The sequence below is a fragment of the Macrobrachium nipponense genome, chromosome 39 (genome assembly GCF_015104395.2).
Source record: "Macrobrachium nipponense isolate FS-2020 chromosome 39, ASM1510439v2, whole genome shotgun sequence".
NCBI lineage: Eukaryota > Metazoa > Arthropoda > Malacostraca > Decapoda > Palaemonidae > Macrobrachium > Macrobrachium nipponense.
In genome coordinates, this window is record NC_061099.1 from 6,636,632 (window position 1) to 6,657,787 (window position 21,156).

The 21,156-nt window shown below is 36.7% G+C and overlaps 2 protein-coding genes across 3 annotated transcripts in view; one reads left to right on the forward strand and one right to left on the reverse strand.

Annotated features, from left to right (window-relative positions):
- Positions 1 to 21,156, reverse strand: part of LOC135210073 (probable cationic amino acid transporter) — a 291,242-nt gene that overhangs the window by 202,310 nt on the left and 67,776 nt on the right. The window lies entirely within an intron of this gene.
- LOC135209937 (KRAB-A domain-containing protein 2-like) lies at positions 7,781 to 8,928 on the forward strand. The gene is made up of 2 exons (XM_064242669.1): positions 7,781 to 8,143; positions 8,407 to 8,928. Exons 1-2 carry the CDS (start codon positions 7,781 to 7,783, stop codon positions 8,926 to 8,928), a joined length of 885 nt encoding a protein of 294 aa, XP_064098739.1.

Genomic DNA, 21,156 nt, shown 5'->3' on the forward strand with positions numbered 1-21,156 from the left:
AGACATGAATGAGGTGAAGCACTAGTACTATAGGCCTAGTGCTCCTCTCTGCTACTAACCAAAAAAAGCTCTAAGGATTTTCATTTTCATTCCATTCTTGACCCTTCGTGTCTAATCCTGCGCCAATATATGTGATGAAATTAATTAATCCATTAATTTTGAGAGAGAGAGAGACTGATATGTTAGAAACCGCAGAAAACTCTCTGTGCGGTTGCAATCGCCTCTCTGATCAAAATCAGTCACATATGACATGAGGCCACTTTGATCAACTCTATATCTTTTTTTAAACTCACTGTCATCATACACATCGAATATATCCAGTCTTGGACTAAAATTCCTCGGGCGGCGAACGCGGTGTTCTTGTTCGTCTGCCATGTTTACAGTCTGTGACTACCGCTACGAGAAACTCCTAAGTACTTAGGAGACCCCTTCACCACTCTTAAATCTCGGCCTGAGATATGAGTACTCATAGCGCGTAAGAGGCTTCGTAAAATTCTCTTAAGAATTTTCATAACTTTAAGAGTGTTTTAATGAGTTAAGAGTACTCTTAAGGATTTGCGAGCTTTGATAAATACGGGCCCAGATCTTGAACTAGTCTCCGACCTTTGACCTTTCAAGGTTAAAAATGAGAAAACTGAATTTTATCAAAAAATATTGTCTTTATACCTGATCAGTATAACACACCAAAAGTATTCATTCAGAGTAAAAATTTTTTTTTTTTCTTTTTTTTTTTTTTTTTTTTTTTTTGTAAGGTAGATTCAATTTCTTCGTGGGAACGAATAGTCAAATTTAAGTCGCAAAAACTCATCAAAATCTGTGCAGCCGTTATCAAGATATTCTTCTAGCACAAACATAAATACGAATAAAAACAAAAGTTCCAGCTCCACTGACGGATGCAAAATTCTCTCTCTCTCCAGTCAGGAACCAGTTTGAGCATTAACAGTGACAACAACTCTCAGGTGTTCCCTTCTCTCTCTCTCTCTCTCTCTCTCTCTCTCTCTCATGGAAGAATATAACCTTCAACCAGCTAAAGTACTCGTATCAACAATAATAACAACAAATGTAAGATGTTCTCTCTCTCTCTCTCTCTCTCTCTCTCTCTCTCTCTCTCTCTCTTTCCATGCAAGAATATAACCTGAAACCAGCTCAAGTATCAACAGCAACAACAACAACAACAACAACATTAACAGCCGAACAACATGTCTCAAAACTGATGCGACAACGATGAGGTCATACCTAACTAAAAGCGATTTTCGTACCGACATAATTTGGGGGAGTTTTAAGTTCGCGTGAAGTTTGAACATTTCCCTAAAATTCGGGCGTAATCTCCAAGTAATTACTGACACGTGAGCCTGCATATGCAAAATACCGCGTTCCCTCGCACGATGCTTCGAGATTTTTCAGGTACAACCAGATATTCTGACATAAGAGGACCTACATATGCAGGCGCACGAGAGGGTCACTTTTTGGATGGAATATAAAAACACGTGTTGTATCTATTTACCTGTGAGAGAGAGAGAGAAGAGAGAGAGAAGAGAGAGAGAGAGAGAGAGATAACAATTATTAATACGATAGAATATGAAAAAACACTCATGTTGTAAACACGAGAGAGAGAGAGAGAGAGAGAGAGAGAGAGAGAGAGAGAGAGAGAGAGAGAGAGTATGATTGAACGCGACGCCCCAGCAAAACGAAACTTGAAAACAACGCTAATATTTCACTATCTCCTGGAAAAGGCGGAACAGCAAAACGCCCGACTCACTCCTTCAGTGATTTATGTCACGAAATACTACGACAAACGAACAATCTGTTCGCTGCCCTGGAAACTGGATGTTGACAAATATCTCTCTCTCCTGTCGCCCAGAGAGAGAGAGAGAGAGAGAGAGAGAGAGAGAGAGAGAGAGAGAGAGAGAGAGAGAGAGCTTCGTTTACCGGTATTGTCTAACTTCGTGTAAAAAGAATAGATAAATGGGGACTTGAAAGGCAACTGCAGTAATGTTGACTTCTTTGCACTGCACGCGAGCGTGACCTTGAAAAGCTAATGTTGAATTCACTGCAGTTGTTTCAACTTGAGCTAAAGCAGCGGCCTATTACTGTCTTCACACTTACTTTCATATGTATCATAATGTACTTATTGAAAAGCTGCATTTTATTTCATTTTCATCTTAAAAAACATCCAATATATATATGTATGTATAGTTTATATATACATAACCTGCAATTACACTTACAATAAGTTAACTATATACGTACTAGTATTTATTTCCGGTTACAATATACATAAATGTGTGTATGGTTTATATATACATAAACAGCAAATACACTTATAAATAAGTTAACTATACACGTACTAGCCTTTATCTCCATTTACAAATTCAACGCGCATGTATGGCATACGTATGCCCTCCGCAAACACTTTCATTGGGAATCAGCGAAGAAACTGGCATACCAGATTCACATACCAAAACACAACCTCAGCCTAAACTCAAACAGTGCGTCAGGGATTACTCCACACACACACACACACACACACACACACACCGGTACGGTCTCCTTGCGCGCTATAAATAAATGAATAAATCCAATAAATAAATAAATAAAATATAATAAAAATTAGGTAATAAAGCTCGGCTTTACGTTATGTCACAAGAAATTTAAAACGACCTCGAAGTACGTATAGCCAAAATTAAGAAAAAAAAAGTAAGACATTTCAGACTTGTAAAAGTATAACATTATAGTCTTAAAAGTATAACCTTATAAATTGGAAAGTATGACTTTGCAGCTTGAAAGTATGACATTATCGACTTGAAAGTACGATTTACAGATTCAAAAGTATGACATTACACTTTAAAATATGACATTATAGACTTAAAAGTATGACATTACAGACTTTAAAATATGACATTATGGACTTAAAAGTATGACATTACAGACCTGAAACTATAGACTTAAAAGTATGACATTACAGACTTTAAAATACGTCATTATATCCTTAAAGGTATGACATTATAAGCTATGAAATATGACATTATCCACTTTCAGTGTGAAGGCGCGATTTACTGCTTGTGAGGGACTAAGCCAGAGCAGGCCTGTTTGAAGTGGCTAAAATGACGTGGTATTCGAGTGGGAAACGAGTCCAACATTAACTCAATATATAAGTTGTGGAGTTAAATGCCACATTACGATGACTAACACAACAGCTTGAGAAAGTGAGATTAACTGCTTGCGCATCCAAATAACTTTAACGTCATGTGTGTTGTGTATATGTATATATATATATATATATATATATATATATATATATATATATATATACATGCATATATATTATATGTAAATATATGAATATAAATATATATATATACATATATATATACATGCATATATATTATATGTAAATATATGAATATGAATATATATATACATATATATATATACATGCATATATTATTATATATATATATGAATATATACTATACATATAGTATATATATATATATATATATATATATATATATCATATATATATGCATCATATATATTAAAGTATATATATATATATATATATATATATATATACATATATATATATATATATATATATATATATATATATAGAAAGTCACCAGAAACAGGGATCATCTTGAGTACGTTATTGAATATCGCCAGTTATTCCAAATGGATAAAAGACGAACAACCCAACATTCCACAGTTATATATATATATATATATATATATATATATATATATATATAATACAAAAGGACAAGAGATGAAAAGGGGAAACATACGTAAGGCGATGATGTTTAACACAAAGAGCGCAACTGTTGATAAACAGCAAACTTCAAAATACTCTTTTGATGATCATAAAGTCACTCGTGAATCTTCGCGGATTAGTCATCGGCATTACCCTGACAGCGCGTTATTCGGGTGATGCAATCAATAGCGGTTGACCTTTGTCAAACGCATGCACGCGCGCACACACACTTACACAACGATCCCAGATTTGGACCGTAGCATGCGACTGCTTGAAGTCATTTCAAAGTACACCTGTCCATAATTTACGAAGTCGAAAAGATCGCTCCTTATTCGGGCTCTCTCTCTTCTCTCTCTCTGGGAGGGGGACGGGGGTTCCTACTGATGAGAACTGCTGCGTTTGAGATCTTCTTCTGACAGTTAGAAAAGTTCACGGAGGAAGTGTATCAAGGTGCATTTGTGCGACCATGGGCACGTATCCAAACTGTGCAAATACTGCCAGTGCATGCAGGGGACTTGGATATGCACAGTCCTCTGCAAGCATGCAAGCGCATGCAAGCAGTCTTGACATTTGTCGCAGGTTCTCTTCCACTTCTTACATCGTTTCACGAGGCAATTCTTTTCCGTTACTTCTTATCAGAGCCTTATCTCTGCCCTCTTCTTAATCACATTCTGCAACAGTACCCCGTGCATGACATAGCATAGACAACCTTCTCTCTCTCTCTCTCTCTCTCTAATCTTCCCGTATTAAGATGATTATTTCCAGTTAATTTTATTAAACATTTTCATATGGAGAGAGAGAGAGAGAGAGAGAGAGAGAGAGAGAGAGAGAGAGAGAGAGAGAGAGAGTAAAGCCAACTACTATATCTTAATTTAGTATCCTGTACTGTTTCTATATATCTGATCTCTGTATATGACCCTAAGCTAAAATAAAGGCTGTTATTATTAATTAATGGTCTACCACAGGTATCCTTAGGAGCCCACCACTTTTCTCACTATGAGCACGGTTCCTAGTAGCACACTCTTCTCCACGAGTCCTAGAGCTACTTCGGCATTTAGTTTTTCCAGGTACCTTCTCAAGGATCTTGGGATCGTGCACAGTGTGCCTATTATTATTATTATTACTTGCGAAATTCAACATGCAAATTAAAATCATAAATGGCAGAATGAACATAACAATATTTCGCAGATCAATCACAACCAAAATTAAAGAACTGTGCGAGGTTGTAGATTCCTCCAATACAATCTTAATACACAGGACATTCACATCAAGGGTTCTCTCTCTCTCTCTCTCTCTCTCTCTCTCTCTACTTTATCTGTTTCTCTCTCTCACGCAACTGCTGCCAGAAATCAGCTTATGTGAGTTCTGGGAGATTGGCCAATGATTGGTCGGTGGGGTGGGGAGGTGGAGGGGGACTTGGGTGGCTGGATACCTGCGGGGCGGGGGGAGAGGGGAGAGAGTCGTAATGGAGGAAGCGAGGTTAATTTCCCGTGAATCTGTCTGCCTTACATGACTGCAGGAGGAACAACTTTTCATATATCTATATCAACATCTATATATATATATATATATATATATATACATATATATATATATATATATACATATATACATATATACATATATATATATATATATATCTCACTGTATTACGATGCCAGAGAGAGAGAGAGAGAGAGAGAGAGAGAGAGAGAGAGAGAGAGAGAGAGAGAGAGTCGGGTGGCCTCACTGTGTTCAAAAGTTTATCAGTTAACTCATGAATACATGACTATGAACCTACAGCAAGAATCCCGTTCATATAACAAAAGACTAAACACATTGCGGAAACACATTCTGAATCTGAGTATGTTTTATTAAGAGTAAAAAAATAAAAACGTAAATAAGCATGCCCCTATAACCCACACTTATTAGTGATATATAATATATAATGTGTATGTGCACTGTACATGTACAGTATAAGTAAATAAGCGCACACCTACACCACTTCCTAGTGAGTATGTACAATAATCGGACATATGAACACTCCTGCATTTTATTAACAAGCGTGCTAAGTACAGTGCTCGGACACATGATCACTCCTGCACATTGTTACAAGCGTGCAAAGTATAGTATTCGTATATATGAACACAACTGCACATTAACAATGTGCAAAGTATAATCACACGGATGCTAGTAGGTAGGACTCACTCCAAATGCCAAAGAGGCAGGCGGCCGACAACTTTTTCGAAAACACTGCAATCGATGCAAGTTGTGGCTGGAGCATAGCAACAATGCTAGCGGCACTCGGCCGGCCAGGCTTTCAAAAGCAAGTCAAATAAGGACCTAGGCAAAAGATTCTGGGAGAGAGAGAGAGAGAGAGAGAGAGAGAGAGAGAGAGAGAGAGAGAATTTTTTGTAGAGAAACGGAAATGAACGTGTGACGCCAAGCAGAGAGACAATGAACCAGAGATAGCATCTGGTTCGCTACGTCTGTGATTATGTATGTACGTATGCATATGTATACACACACATTTATATATATATATATAATATATTATATATATATATATATATATATATATATATATATGTATGTATTTAGTACATACAGAGATATTTCAATTGTATTCACAAAGGAAAATTAAAAAAAGCTTTTGCTACGAAAACCTTTTTATTTTTATTTTCCTATGTGGAATACAATTAATTAACATTTCTTCGTCCCTAAGATTACCAGCACTATACCTACCTACATACATACATACATACATACATATGTATATATATATATATATATATATATATATATAGGATATATATATTATATATATATATATATATAAAGAAAAATAAATTATCATAAATTCCTTTCAGACATATATAAACACGCATACGTATGTCTCAACGTGCAAAGACAGCTTCATCGCCAAAACAAACAAACAAGCGCCTTATTATAAGAAAAATAAAAAAAAAGAAAACTTTAAATGTCACTTGAAACTCTGGCGTTAGCGAGAGAGAGAGAGAGAGGAGAGAGAGGAGAGAGAGAGAGAGAGAGAGAGAGAGAGAGAATAAGCAGCTTGCGTGTTTACAAACCAATAATAAAAAAAATATCTTAAAGGTTACCTATAATGGCTAATGACCAGATCGCTCACGCTTCCGGCTGGATTAAGGCTGTTTATGGACTCGTATCGTGACAGAGACTGACGGTCTGTGAAATGTACGTGACAAGGCCCCTGGCAAAGGCGATATACACAACGATAAAATACCGACTGGAAATATATTTCAGGTCGCCCAAAGCAAAATAATATACAAACTCTTGAACTTCTGGAATATATATATATATATATATATATCATATATTATATATATATATATATATATATATATATTATATATATGTTACGGTCATTTTGAGGAATTGGGTCATTTTGCAAACTGCCCGGTCATTTTTGGAAATGACCAAAAATATCTGTCAGTATGCAAAATGCCCAAAATGATTGTGGTCATTTTGGAAAATGACCAGAAGTTTGGTCATTTTGCAAAATGACTATTAGTATCGTTGGTCATTTTGTAAAGCCTTACCCCAATTAGCTGCTGGTCATTATGCAAAAATAAAACAAATAGTAACTTAAAATTGATTAGGAAAAGTCTAAGCATTAATAAAGGTGTGTGTTTTTTTTATTCAACATTAAAAACTTAAATTATACATTACAAGCATATTAGAATATTGAAAGAACTAAAACTGAACTTGAAACACGCTCGAATTAGTATCCTAAGCAGATACAAATGTTTCGAAGTGTGTGTGCAAGTGTATGTTTGTCTGAACAGGCAGTTAGTTCCTACTTAGGTTCGGCCGAGGACGGAAATATTCGTGCTCCTCTCATCACTTATTTGTTGCAAGTATATTGTACACTGAAAAGCTTCACAATGGAAAGTAAGAAAAGTCTTTTTCAAACAAAAACAAAACTTCTAGAGTCTGAAGAAAACAAAGCTACAAATAGTTCAAGTTTATTTCCCCGGGAAGAATACGAACGAGTAATTAGTCGCCTGAATGAACTTAAACAATCTAATCCTACGAAGACAGCAGGATTATCGTTTGTTACAAAAATATGAAATACTGGAGGTCACAATTGAGGGTACCACCGTGCAAAAGTTGCAGAAGAAAGGAACTCAGCTGCGATTCGTTTGTGCTGAAGATGTGTTTGATGTACTTCTAGCTATTCATCGCATAATTGGCCACGGAGGAAGAACTAGTATGTGTAAGGCAACCAAAGAAAAATATGCAAACATTTCACGTGATCAGATAACGCTGTTCTTGCAGTATTGTGAGGAATGTCAGCTAAAGAAAAGTAGTGTGCGGAAGTGTGTGGTTGTCAAGTCAATCGTTTCGAACAGCATGAATTCTCGAGCTCAGGTTAGTAACGAAACAAACAAAAACATTATTATTCACTAAGTTATTGTAGGCATTTCCTAGCCTTCCAATCTAACCTTGATGTGATAAATTATATGCATGACCCTACTACTACTACTACTACTACTACTACTACTACTACTACTACTACTGATAATAATAATAATAATAATAATAATAATAATAATAATAATTCTGCTGACAATAATAATTATGATGATGTATTTGCATTACTTATAATTTTGTTTTGTACTGTGTCTTTGCAGGTTGACTTGATTGATATGCAGAGTCAACCAGATGGGAAGTACCGTTTCATTTTCAATTACCAGGATCACTTGACCAAGATGATATGCCTTCGAGCCCTACAGACTAAGACTGCCGAGGAGGTAGCTTTTCACCTGGTTGACATTTTCTGTGATAAAGGAGCCCCTCATATTCTTCAATCTGACAATGGGAGAGAATTTTCAAATAAGGTAATCAAGGAAGTTCTGGCTATGTGGCCAGAATGTAAGCTAGTTCATGGGAAACCAAGATATTCTCAATCACAGGGTTCCGTGGAACGAGCAAACAGAGATGTTGAAGCAATACTCGCTTGCTGGATGAAAGATAACAACACTACACAATGGTCAAATGGACTGCGCTTTGTTCAGTGGCTGAAAAACACGCGCTTCCATTCTGGAATTGGCAGGACACCTTATGAAGCCATGTACGGAGAGAAGGCTCATCTTGGTATTTCTGCTGTCAACATACCAGAAGAAATAATGGAAGGCATGGAGACAGAGGAGTAGCTTGCAGAAGCACTTTGTTTAGTTAATGAAGAAGATCAAAATGTAGAACAGGGGAGAAGTGCTGAAAGTTGTGCCATAAATTGCAACTCGTGTGGTCAAAACATTCCATGTCATCCTTCTGGTCAGTGTTGTTCAACTGTAAATGACAATGTTGATGATCCTGTGCTCTGTTGCCTATGCAATAGAAATCGTAGCATTCAGGCTGAACGAAGGGAATCGAAAATACAACAAGAGAAGCACGCTAAAAAAAATGAAGGATAAATCAGTACAGCGTTTCAAGCCAGCCCTTACAGGGGACACTGTCATGGTTCCTATTCCACTTGTTGACCGTGGACGAGCGGAGTTTGCGAATACAAAAGCAATTATAACTGAGACAATGGATGGCGCAACTTACAAACTAGGGACAAAACATGGTTTACTTAGACAGGTGTACAGTCGGAATCAGTTCACTTTATGTGCTGAAAAATTTATGTCCCTCGAAGAGGTAATAAAGGATGGCGAAGTCAGTCTGCGAGAGGTAGCTATTGCAAACTCGATGGGACATGGCCAGGGGATCAGTAAGTGTAGCTGCACCCAGTCATGTAGGAGCAGACGCTGTAAATGCTTCAAAAACGAAGTATTGTGCAACAGCAGATGTAAATGCAGCAACTCTTGTTCAAACAAGTCAGATAATGCTAATTTTGATAATTGTTGAAATAATTTTCAAATTCAGTTTTAGTTCTTTCAATATTCTAATATACTTGTAATGTGTAATGTAAGTTTTTAATGTTGAATAAATGACCAGCAGCTATTGGGGTAACTTTACAAAATGACCAACGATACTAATAGTCATTTTGCAAAATGACCAAACTTCTGGTCATTTTCCAAAATGACTACAATTATTTGGGCATTTTGCATACTGACAGATATTTTGGTCATTTTCCAAAATGACCGGGCAGTTTGCAAAATGACCAATTCCTCAAAATGACCGTAACACACACACACACACACACACACACACACACACACACATATATATATATATATATATATATATATATATATATATAGATAGATATATATATATAACAAAATACTTCAGGAAATCAAACCAGGTTTTGGCAGATTTGTCAATCTAGGGCACGTTTGGGTTTATGAAAGTAATAAACATAACTAAACCATAGGACAAATTATAACCTACCGCTAAGGCTGCACTGAACCTTTCACCTTAAATAAAATTTACTGAGACTAGAGGGCTGCAATTTGGTATGTTTGATGATTGGAGGGTGGATGATCAACATAGCAATTTGCAACCCTCTAGCCTCAGTAGTCTTTAAGATCTGAGGGCGGACAGGAAATGTGAGGACGGACAGACAAAGCCGTCTCGATAGTTTCTTTTGCTGAAAACTAAAAACTGAAAGGAGGTGACGTTGGCTGTTCCAAATGACTATATAAACAATGTAACAGAGAGCTGTCGATATGGCTTTGTTTGTCCGTCCACCCTCAGATCTTGAAGACTACTGAGGCTAGAGGGCTGCAATTGGTATGTTGATCATCCACCTTCTAATCATCAAACATACCAAATTGCAGCCCTCTAGCCTCAGTAGCTTTTATTTTATTTAAGGTAAAAGGTTCAGTGCAGTCTTCTTGGTAGGTTATAATTTGTCCTAGGGTTTAATTATGTTCATTTTCTTTTCTCCTTTATAGGCAATTATTTGTTTGTGACTCTTAAACATACATCCTCCACAAACATTCAGCTCGCACAAACAGAGTCCCTCGCCATTAAATATCTGAGCCTCTCAATGAGAATATCAACATGGTTGGAAAACCTCCCATTTCAAAACAGGACGACAAATACGGACTTCTGAAAACTCTGACTTGGAGCCAGATAACTATTAATTAGGTCTCCCTCCCTCGATTCTCTATCATGCCAATGGACTTGTTTACCGGAGAGAGAGAGAGAGAGAGAGAGAGAGAGAGAGAGAGAGAGAGAGAGAGAGAACGTACAACGGTGGAAAAGTACATTTATCGTAGTGGCAAATCAATTCAGAACTGTTGGTAAGAAAATTCTCTCTCTCTCTCTCTCTCTCTCTCTCTCTCTCTCTCTCTCTCTCTCTCTCCAAATATTAAGCATTTATCACTTATTAAAAAACCTGTAAAAAGCTGCTCACGATCGTATATACATCTTACTTGGAATCAACATGAACGTGTATGTATGTATTTATGTATGCATTATATATACATGCATACTTACATATATATCAATATATACACAAATACACACACTTACATATATATGCACGCAAAGTACCTACGTGCATAACAACAGGATTTGAAGTGCTGTAACAAGCGCAGCGGTGCATAAAGGCAAAAACCCTACTGGGTTACCACGGGGACAACAGAGTGCCACAGCATAGACACAGCTTGATCCAGCTTTATCCAACAGCCCAGAAAAAACGGTCACGGCTTCCACACCGCAGAACCAGGAGGCCAAATTCGGGGGAGTTAGGAATATTTAAAGCCGTAACTAAATATGCAAAGCCGTTATGGGGACGGACTGCACACTATAAATGTGGTGCGGCAAATAATAATAATAATAATAATAATAATGCAAGAAAGAAAGTACCACTCACTGATGTCGCAATACCGTGGGAGACCAGAGTAGATGAGAAAGAAAGAGAAAAAAATCGATAAGTATCAAGAACAGAAAATGGAAATAAGAAGGATATGGGACATGCCGGTGGAAATATAATAATAATAATAATAATAATAATAATAATAATAATAATAATAATAATAATAATAATCAAGAAGAAAGTATCACTCACTGATGTCGCAATACTATGGGACACCAGAGTAGATGAGAAAGAGAGAGAAAAAATCGATAAGTATCAAGACCTGAAAATGGAAATAAGAAGGATACGGGATATGCCAGTGGAAATTGTACCCATAATCATAGGGACACTAGGCACGATCCCAATATACCAGAAGAGGAATCTAGAAAAACTAGAGGCTGAAGTAGCTTCAGGACTCGTGCAGAAGAGTGTGCTACTAGAAACAGCGCACATAGTAAGAAAAGTGATGGACTCCTAAGGAGGCAGGATGCGACCAGAAACCCCACACTATAAGTACCACCCAGTCGAATTGGAGGAATGTGATACATACCCCCCTCCAAAAAATAAATAAATAAATAAATAAACAAATCAATTAATTAAATAAAATTAAAAATCATTATTATTAATATTATTATTATTATTAATATTAATATTATTATTATTATTATTATTATTATTATTATTATTATTATTATTATTATTATTATTATCACTAATAATAATAACAGCATTATTATTATTATCCTGATATTACGTAGTAACTGCAACCGGCATATGTAAGCTGAAGTTTATTATTATTATATTATATCATATTATCTTATATATTATATTATATCATATCAGTAGTAATAGCAGCAGCAGCTACCCCTTGCAAACATTTCCGCTTCATTCTCCTCGACCCTCTCCAGCGCTGACAGCTCTCAATCTAGATTTATACTCTGTTCCGTTTCATTCACTCTGATCTCCCGAGTTCATCTGAAAGTGGATCTCACAATTCAGTCAAATCAAATTCAAATGTTCAGCAGTCTATGAATTAATATTTCATTCCTATTCAAACACTTCTTTGCAAGAAAATTCATCAAAAAATATCATTTTTCATACAATATTTTGGATGTTAATGTTTTTTCCAATTTGTAAAAAAAAAATAAAAACCATTATTCAGCAGTTTAAACTATCATAATTCGGCAGTTTAAACACCAAATAATTCAGCAGTTAAAACCTCATAGTTCAACAGTTTAAACATCACATTATACATCATTTTAAACATCACATTATTCAGTAGTTTAAACATCAAAATTCAGCAGTTTAAACATCACATAATTCATTACTTTAAACCTACCTCCATAAAACTGGGAACATTCGGATGTCAAAAATAGATATGTATTTTTTTATTGTTGATTTGTTATCAAATTAGTATTAACTCTTATCTATGGGGAATTGTTCTCTCTCTCTCTCTCTCTCTCTCTCTCTCTCTGTCCGATACAAGACTAAATTGAAGGCAACGCGTTTGATCAATGACTCGGCTATTACCTCATCTCTCTCTCTCTCTCTCTCTCTCTCTCTCTCTCTCTCTCTCTCTCCTTTACGGTAGGCTTGACAGATGAAAACCATGTTAAGACTTTACATGGAAGAGAGTTTTTGTGTGAGGGATACTGAATAGTCATCTCCATGTATAAATATAGTTTTATATATATAGATATATATATATATATATATATATATATATATATATATATATATATTACTATCACTTACGCAATTGTTCGGTGCGTTAATACAATTACTAACAGGACCTCATTTTAACAGCGGTATCTAGAGGAGATATTTATTCAGGAAAAGTGACGAGCTTTCTAGAAAGCTCGGTACCGTCCAGTTGTAATGAGATCCTGTTAGTGTGTATGTATGTATGTATGTATGTATGTATAGTATGTATGTATATATATATATATATATATATATATATATATATATAAATATATGTGTGTGTCTGTGTGTGTGTGTGCTTGTGTAGCTTGAGAAATTTATAAGCTTACACACTTCAGTAAATACGATCCCCTTTCTTCACCGATTCTCCCTGAAAATTCCGACAAGAAGACTCGGTGATTTATCGAGAAGAGAGAGAGAGAGAGAGAGAGAGAGAAACTGTCCTTTTGACGACCTACACTTTCTCGACTTGTCAAGTCTTGGCTTCTCTCTACAAGCATTCTGATGTTCTCCCATCTCCCTTTAACAAGTCACCCTCGGTAAGTCAAACTTCGTCACCCACTCTCACATCAAAAACGAATATTTTTAGTATACGAAAAACAATTAAATTCACAGAACACTTTTCAGCATCGGAAGGCCGCCGACGCACAAGTACACAAACATGGAAATCACAATGGCACTACAGAGAGAGAGAGAAAAAAAAAAGTTACAGCGGCACTCGCGAGGTACTACTGGCACATTCGCGTTCAGGAAACATTGTCGACATACGGTGGAAAATCGAGGTTATAGGCAATCATGCGAAATGGTTTATTGGACGGACTTTCATCAACGTTACATCAACTTTTTATTTTTTTCATTTTGTCAGGTTGCTTCAAAATTTCATATAATGGTTGTGATCATAATCACATCAGGTATTGTTTGTCAAAAGTTAACTGTCATTGGTCTCCGAACAAATACAGCTGAGAACAGCGTGAGCAACCACAACAACAACAATAATAATAACTGTATAAATATTCACTAAAAAAACTATAGCTCCTTAATTTAGAAAATTTTAAAAATTGTATATACTCTACACATACAATAATTATGAGCGTATTTGCATACATTCATAATCGCACAATGCAGTTTGAATGGGGTTCTCAACTTTTTTTTTTTTTTCTTTTTTGGCCAACGCACCCTTTCGCCACTTGTCAGAATGTCATCCCTCCACCCCCTTCTTCCAAAACTGTCTGCCTCAAGAGGTGTTTTCTAAATAATATGCAACAAAATACTAACACAAACACACAAGCTAGAGTAGAGAAAGCCCAGCGTGGCCTCTCAACAGTGCAGACCGATCCACACTGCGTTTTGTGTGGTCCTAGAGCCAGTTTGAGCCTGCCGTTCGGCGGTCACAATCTCCCCGACCCCAAACTGAAATTCCCCCTAAGGATTTCATACTCGGTTGAGAACCAATGGCCTAAAGGCGTCAAGAAAGTCCAGAGGAAAGGAAAAAGACAAACTTCTGATCTAAGGTTCTAAAGCTCAGATATACTGCAATTTTTCAGCACGAAAGGGATCTTTCCTAGATAGTGCTCCCCCCACCCACACCCCCGCCCCCCTCAAGGGTTTTAACCGGGCATGTATCCACCTTTGCAGCATGTTTAGTACATGCTCGTTGGGGATGACCGTAAATACATTAACAAGACCGTAAATATCATAGAGAATGACCCCCCCCCACACACACACACACAATAAATATTAGCCCTAGACAACGACCCCCTAAAACCGTTGGGGGTCACTACCTAGGAAAGATGCAAATAGGAAGACAGCCCCAAATTCTAAAGTCACCCAACCAAAATTTACAGTTTTTAAATCAAAAGTAGCAACAGTTCTGCAAACACCGTCGCACGACTCCAGAGAACAGCCACAGATCTTAAATCAAAGAAAATAGACATCATTCCGGAATAAAATATCCTTCTTGAACATTCGCACTCTCTGATTTAGCACCCTGCAACATGCCAAACACCGAGTCACGAAGGACCAGGCAGAAATTACGGGCCATTTGGCCCCTCTAGAATGAATGAGGTTGGAATAAACCACCTTTCTTCTTCTTCTTCTTCTTTTACAAGTCTGGGGTTACTCCACACGAAGGGGAAGGGAGGGCGAAGGGGGAGGGAGAGAATGGAATGGAATATAATATTAACTTCTGATCACAGGCCAAGCGCTGGGACCTACAAGGTCATTCACCTTTATTTTCGTCTTCTTCTTTAACAAGATTGGGGTTACTCCACGCGAAGGGGGAGGGAGGGGGGAGGGGAAAGGAGAGAATGGAATGGAATATAATATAAAATGCTGATCACAGGCAAAGCGCTGGGACCTACGAGGTCATTCGGCGCTGATAGGGAAATTGAGAGCAGAGAAGGTTGGAAAGATGCAACATGGGGGTAAGGGAATATGACCGGAGGTAGAGCAAAAGGAACAGAAGGGGTTGCAGCTAAGGACCGTAGGGACGCTGCGAAGAACTTGATAGGTATGCCTACATTGCATTAGTGGGGTGCGCTGACAGCAATACTCCATTATGAGATGGGGGAGGTGAAAGAGAGGGAGAGGAGGAGGAGGAGGAGGAGGAGGAGGAGGATTAGGGGATGATAGCAAAGGAAAACATGGAAGTACCACCGCAGAATCAATGAATGAAGTCACTTCTCTCTGCGGCAGCAGCAGCAGCCAAGGTCACTGACACCACAGAAATGTCGACAGACGTCAATAGAGGAAATCAAGGTGGTTTTCTTCCTAGATCTTGTCGACTTCGTGTTTTCATAAAACGTATTGTATGACTTACGTTCTGTGCATAACTCGTCATAGCAGAAAACATCTGGAAACATGGCAGTCATTTTTGCTTTATGAACGAAAGACTAGTTTTTTTTTTTTTTTTTTTTTTTTTTTTTTTTGCAAGATGTCCATTGAACGTCTGGGAGCTAATAATCATGAATTTTTATATCCAGCCACATGACCCTGATAATAATTATAAATATTCTGTTACGTAACCAACTGCCTATAATAATAATGATATAATTTAATAAAATGAATAATAATATGATAGCCGATAAACCACATGGGCAGTGCCAGTAATCAGATACAGCACAGGAATAGTGGAATGGACGAAGGCAGAACTCCGCAGCATAGATCAGAAAACCAGGAAACATATGACAATACACAAAGCACTACACCCAAGAGCAAATACGGACAGACTATACATAACACGAAAGGAAGGAGGGAGAGGACTACTAAGTATAGAGGACTGCGTCAACATCGAAAACAGAGCACTGGGGCAATATCTGAAAACCAGTGAAGACGAGTGGCTAAAGAGTGCATGGGAAGAAGGACTAATAAAAGCAGACGAAGACCCAGAAATATACAGAGACAGGAGAAAGACAGACAGAACAGAGGACTGGCACAACAAACCAATGCACGGACAATACATGAGACAGACTAAAGAACTAGCTAGCGATGACAATTGGCAATGGCTACAGAGGGGAGAGCTAAAGAAGGAAACTGAAGGAATGATAACAGCGGCACAAGATCAGGCCCTAAGAACCAGATATGTTCAAAGTACGATAGACGGAAATAACATCTCTCCCATATGTAGGAAGTGCAATACGAAAAGTGAAACCATAAACCACATAGCAAGTGAATGCCCGGCACTTGCACAGAACCAGTACAAAAAGAGGCATGATTCAGTAGCAAAAGCCCTCCACTGGAGCCTGTGCAAGAAACATCAGCTACCTTGCAGTAATAAGTGGTACGAACACCAACCTGAAGGAGTGATAGAAAACGATCAGGCAAAGATCCTCTGGGACTATGGTATCAGAACGGATAGGGTGATACGTGCAAACAGACCAGACGTGACGTTGATTGACAAGGTCAAGAAGAAAGTATCACTCATTGATGTCGCAATACCATGGGACACCAGAGTTGAAGAGAAAGAGAGGGAAAAATTGGATAAGTATCAAGATCTGAAAATAGAAATAAGAAGGATATGGGATATGCCAGTGGAAATCGTACCCATAATCATAGGAGCACTAGGCACGATCCCAAGATCCCTGAAAAGGAATCTAGAAAAACTAGAGGCTGAAGTAGCTCCAGGACTCATGCAGAAGAGTGTGATCCTAGAAACGGCACACATAGTAAGAAGAGTGATGGACTCCTAAGGAGGCAGGATGCAACCCGGAACCCCACACTATAAATACCACCCAGTCGAATTGGAGGACTGTGATAGAGAAAAAAAAAAAATAATAATAATACCCTAGCTTCCATAACGACTACAATCTTGACTCTTTATGAGTAGCCAAACGACCCTGATAATAATAATAATTATTTTGATACGCAGCCAACTTCCTTTAAAAATAATAATAATAATAACATCCTCGTCTCCATATCGACAACCATCTTGAATCCAAACAAGCATCCTGACTAATGATGATAATATATAAAAGTCATAATGATGACGATATCACCAAATTCATAACACACAACCAACCGACTCTTTGGAAGGTCGTGGAGCTCGTGATCATAATGCGGTCTTGCATTAACAGAAGGCCATTATTATTCCGGGAGGCTCCATAAAAAAGATGGGGAGAGGAAGAGAACAGCAGAATGAATAAAAAAAATATATCCAGGCTAACCTTTTCTTTTAGGAAATGCATTAACCAACAAGGCGCTACTACTACTACTACTACTACTACTACTCTACTACTACTACTACTACTAATAATAATAATAATAATAATAATAATAATAATAAAGAGGTCACAGTCCCTCTCTTAAACAAATCCTGTTGAAAAGGATGATACTACGTAATAATAATAATAATAATAATAATAATAATAATAATAATAATAATAATAATAATAATAATAATAAGATCCCTGAAAAGGAATCTAGAAAACTAGAGGTGGAAGTAGCTCCAGGACTCATGCAGGTGAGTGTGATCCTAGAAACGGCACACATAGTAAGAAAAGTGATGGACTCCTAAGGAGGCAGGATGCAACCCGGAACCCCACACTATAAATACCACCCAGTCGAATTGGAGGACTGTGATAGAGCAAAAAAAAAAAAAAAATAATAATAATAATAATAATAATAATAATAATAATAATAATAATAATAATAATAATAATAATATACACATAATATAATAATAAAATAATAATAATAATAATAATAATAATAATAATAATAATACACGGGAGAATTAGACACTCTCTTAAACAAATCATGTTAAATAGGGTGATACCACGGAGTAGCAGTAGTAGTAGTAATAATAATAATAACAATACAAGGAGGAATTAGACCCTCTCTAATACAAGTCCTGTTAAATACGATGATACTACGTAATAATAATAATAATAATAATAATAATAATAATAATAATAATAATAATAATAAATACAAAAAGGAGGTAGACCCTCTCTTAAGCAAGTTCCGTTAAATTGGATGACACTACGCAATTATTACTGTTGTTATTATTATTATTATTATTATTATTATTATTATTATTATTAATATGTCAAATAGAATGATACAAAGTGAAAACACTTGGTAAAATAATAGCTGAGATGAAGCAGCCATCATACTTAATAATAATAATAATAATAATAATAATAATAATAATAATAATAATAATACGTATCATCGTCAGTCTAATCCGCATCCGCGTTCATGACGCAATCCTTTAATCCGGTTCTACTGAAGCTTAGGAGCGCATGACGTCATCAGCAGTAAGTATATAACATTGATCGACGAAATAAGTGTCTAGTATGTGGGTGATATATCTTTATTCTCGTTCTTTATCTATTTCTTTCTTCTGCTAACTCCTTCCAGTTTTCTGTTTAAGAAGACCATTGAGACGGCTCACTGTCCGTCCGTCCGAACTTTTTCTGTCCGCCCACGAATCTTAAAAACTACTGAGGCTAGAGGGCTGCAAATTATCATGTTGATCATCCACCCTCCAATCATCAAACGTACCAAATTGCAGCCCTCTAACATCATTAGTTTTTATTTAATTTAAGGTTAAGGTTAGCCATGATTGTGCGTCTGGCACCGCAGCAACACAAGCCACCACAGCAAGGTGAGTTTCATGGGCCGTGGCTGAGAGTTCCATACAGCATTATACACTATACAGAATTCTTGTATGTTTTTAGGATGCCTTTTATTTATTGGAAGTTATCTAACAATAAGGATTCTAAACAATTTCAAGGCTGATATTGCTAATATGTCAAGCTTTAGATGAGTATTTGCGTGCTATTAAACGATTATTATTTTCTAAGTATTTACATTGATACTGCTAATATTCAAAGCTTTATGTACATGAATTTGGATTAATGGCTTACCATTATCAATTCCTTGGATGTTAAAGAATTACCATTTTTAACTCCTACGTGTTTACATTGATACTGATAATAAACAATGCTTCAAGTGTATAAATTGGGATGCTAAATAATTATCATTATAATTATATATATATGCATTTAAAATATCCTAAAAACCTAATATTTAGTTCCACAAAAACTTAAATTTCCTACTCATTACACCCTAAGAAATACGATGAAGGGACAGGAGAACGAAATGCAAAGAAATTAAATGTAACAATTATAGACATTAACATACAGAAAAGGTATATGGCAAGCATATAAAATAAAACAAAACAAAAAATAAAACTACACATATTGCTCCGTTCGACAGTTTCCAAACCCTCGAACGAAGATAAAGGTCACAACAGAGAGAGAGAGAGAGAGAGAGAGAGAAAAGGCCGTCAAACCCACTCCTATTCGCTTGTCTAAACATAAAATTTCTCGCGATAAAGTTTCTGTTCGGAATGATATTACTCTGTCCCCAGTGGAAGGTTAAACCAACTTCAGATTTATGAAACGGCATAAGCTATATATACCTGATTTACTACGGTAGGCTGAACGCAAACAAAAGATGTATGTATGACGTCAGGAGAGTATAACTGTGCATCTGAGTGTGGATGCACGTGTATGTATGAATGTGTGTGTGTGTGTGTGTGTGTAGTATGTATGTATATGTATGTATGTATGATATATATATATATATATATATATACACATATATACATATATTACATATATATTATATAATAATATATATATATATATATATATATATACGTATATATAACATCTAACGTGCACACTGCAATCGCAACCACCCCGGGTTGTATTTCCGCTTTTCAATATCTTAGTTCAGATAAGTTATCTCCGCAAACATTCTCAGACGTGCACACACACACACACACACACACACAAGCGCGCGCGCGCAAATAAACATTTCACTCTATTGCCATTCAGTCTTGCCTTTATTTCATTTTCAAAACCAACTAATTTCCACTCCATCGACACAGGAATGCACTGAGTTTCAGATGGCATTTCTCCATTTGCAGCCATTATTCTGAGATCCACTTGCTCATTCACATTCCTCTCTGCACTAGCCTCCTCATAAGAGTCACACATTTTGTTTACTGTCTCCTACCTAACTTTATCACGTTGTTCTTGTTTTTTGATTAAGCTGGCAAGCACTGGCTCTTGCTCATAGAGCAACCCGTAAAATACTTGATCACTTGCATTCCTTCTCACCCTCACCTTTTCTACGTCAAGCAATGGAACCTCAGACAACATTTTAGCTTACTCGGGGAGTAAGTCTGCAAAATACTTTGTTGTCGTCGTTGTTGTTTTGCTGTTGTTGTTCTTATTGGTTGGGGGGGGGGGGGGGTAAAAGAGCCCTATGAAAATGCCTAAAAAGGACTGAAAACGGTGTTTCGCGTCGAGTTGAAGATACAGGAATTTTAGGGTAAGGTGTTTATGATTTATTCGTGAGAATGAAAAAGTATAAAATAAATAATATGCACGTTAAACAATACAGAACATTTCTTTCT

What these genes read in the sequence shown, in the direction of transcription:
- LOC135209937 (XM_064242669.1), top strand. Translation starts at nt 7,781, where the DNA reads ATGAACTTAAACAATCTAATCCTACGAAGACAGCAGGATTATCGTTTG. An exon ending in GCATGAATTCTCGAGCTCAG is followed by an intron (nt 8,144 to 8,406) that starts GTTAGTAACGAA and finishes GTGTCTTTGCAG; the next exon opens with GTTGACTTGATTGATATGCA.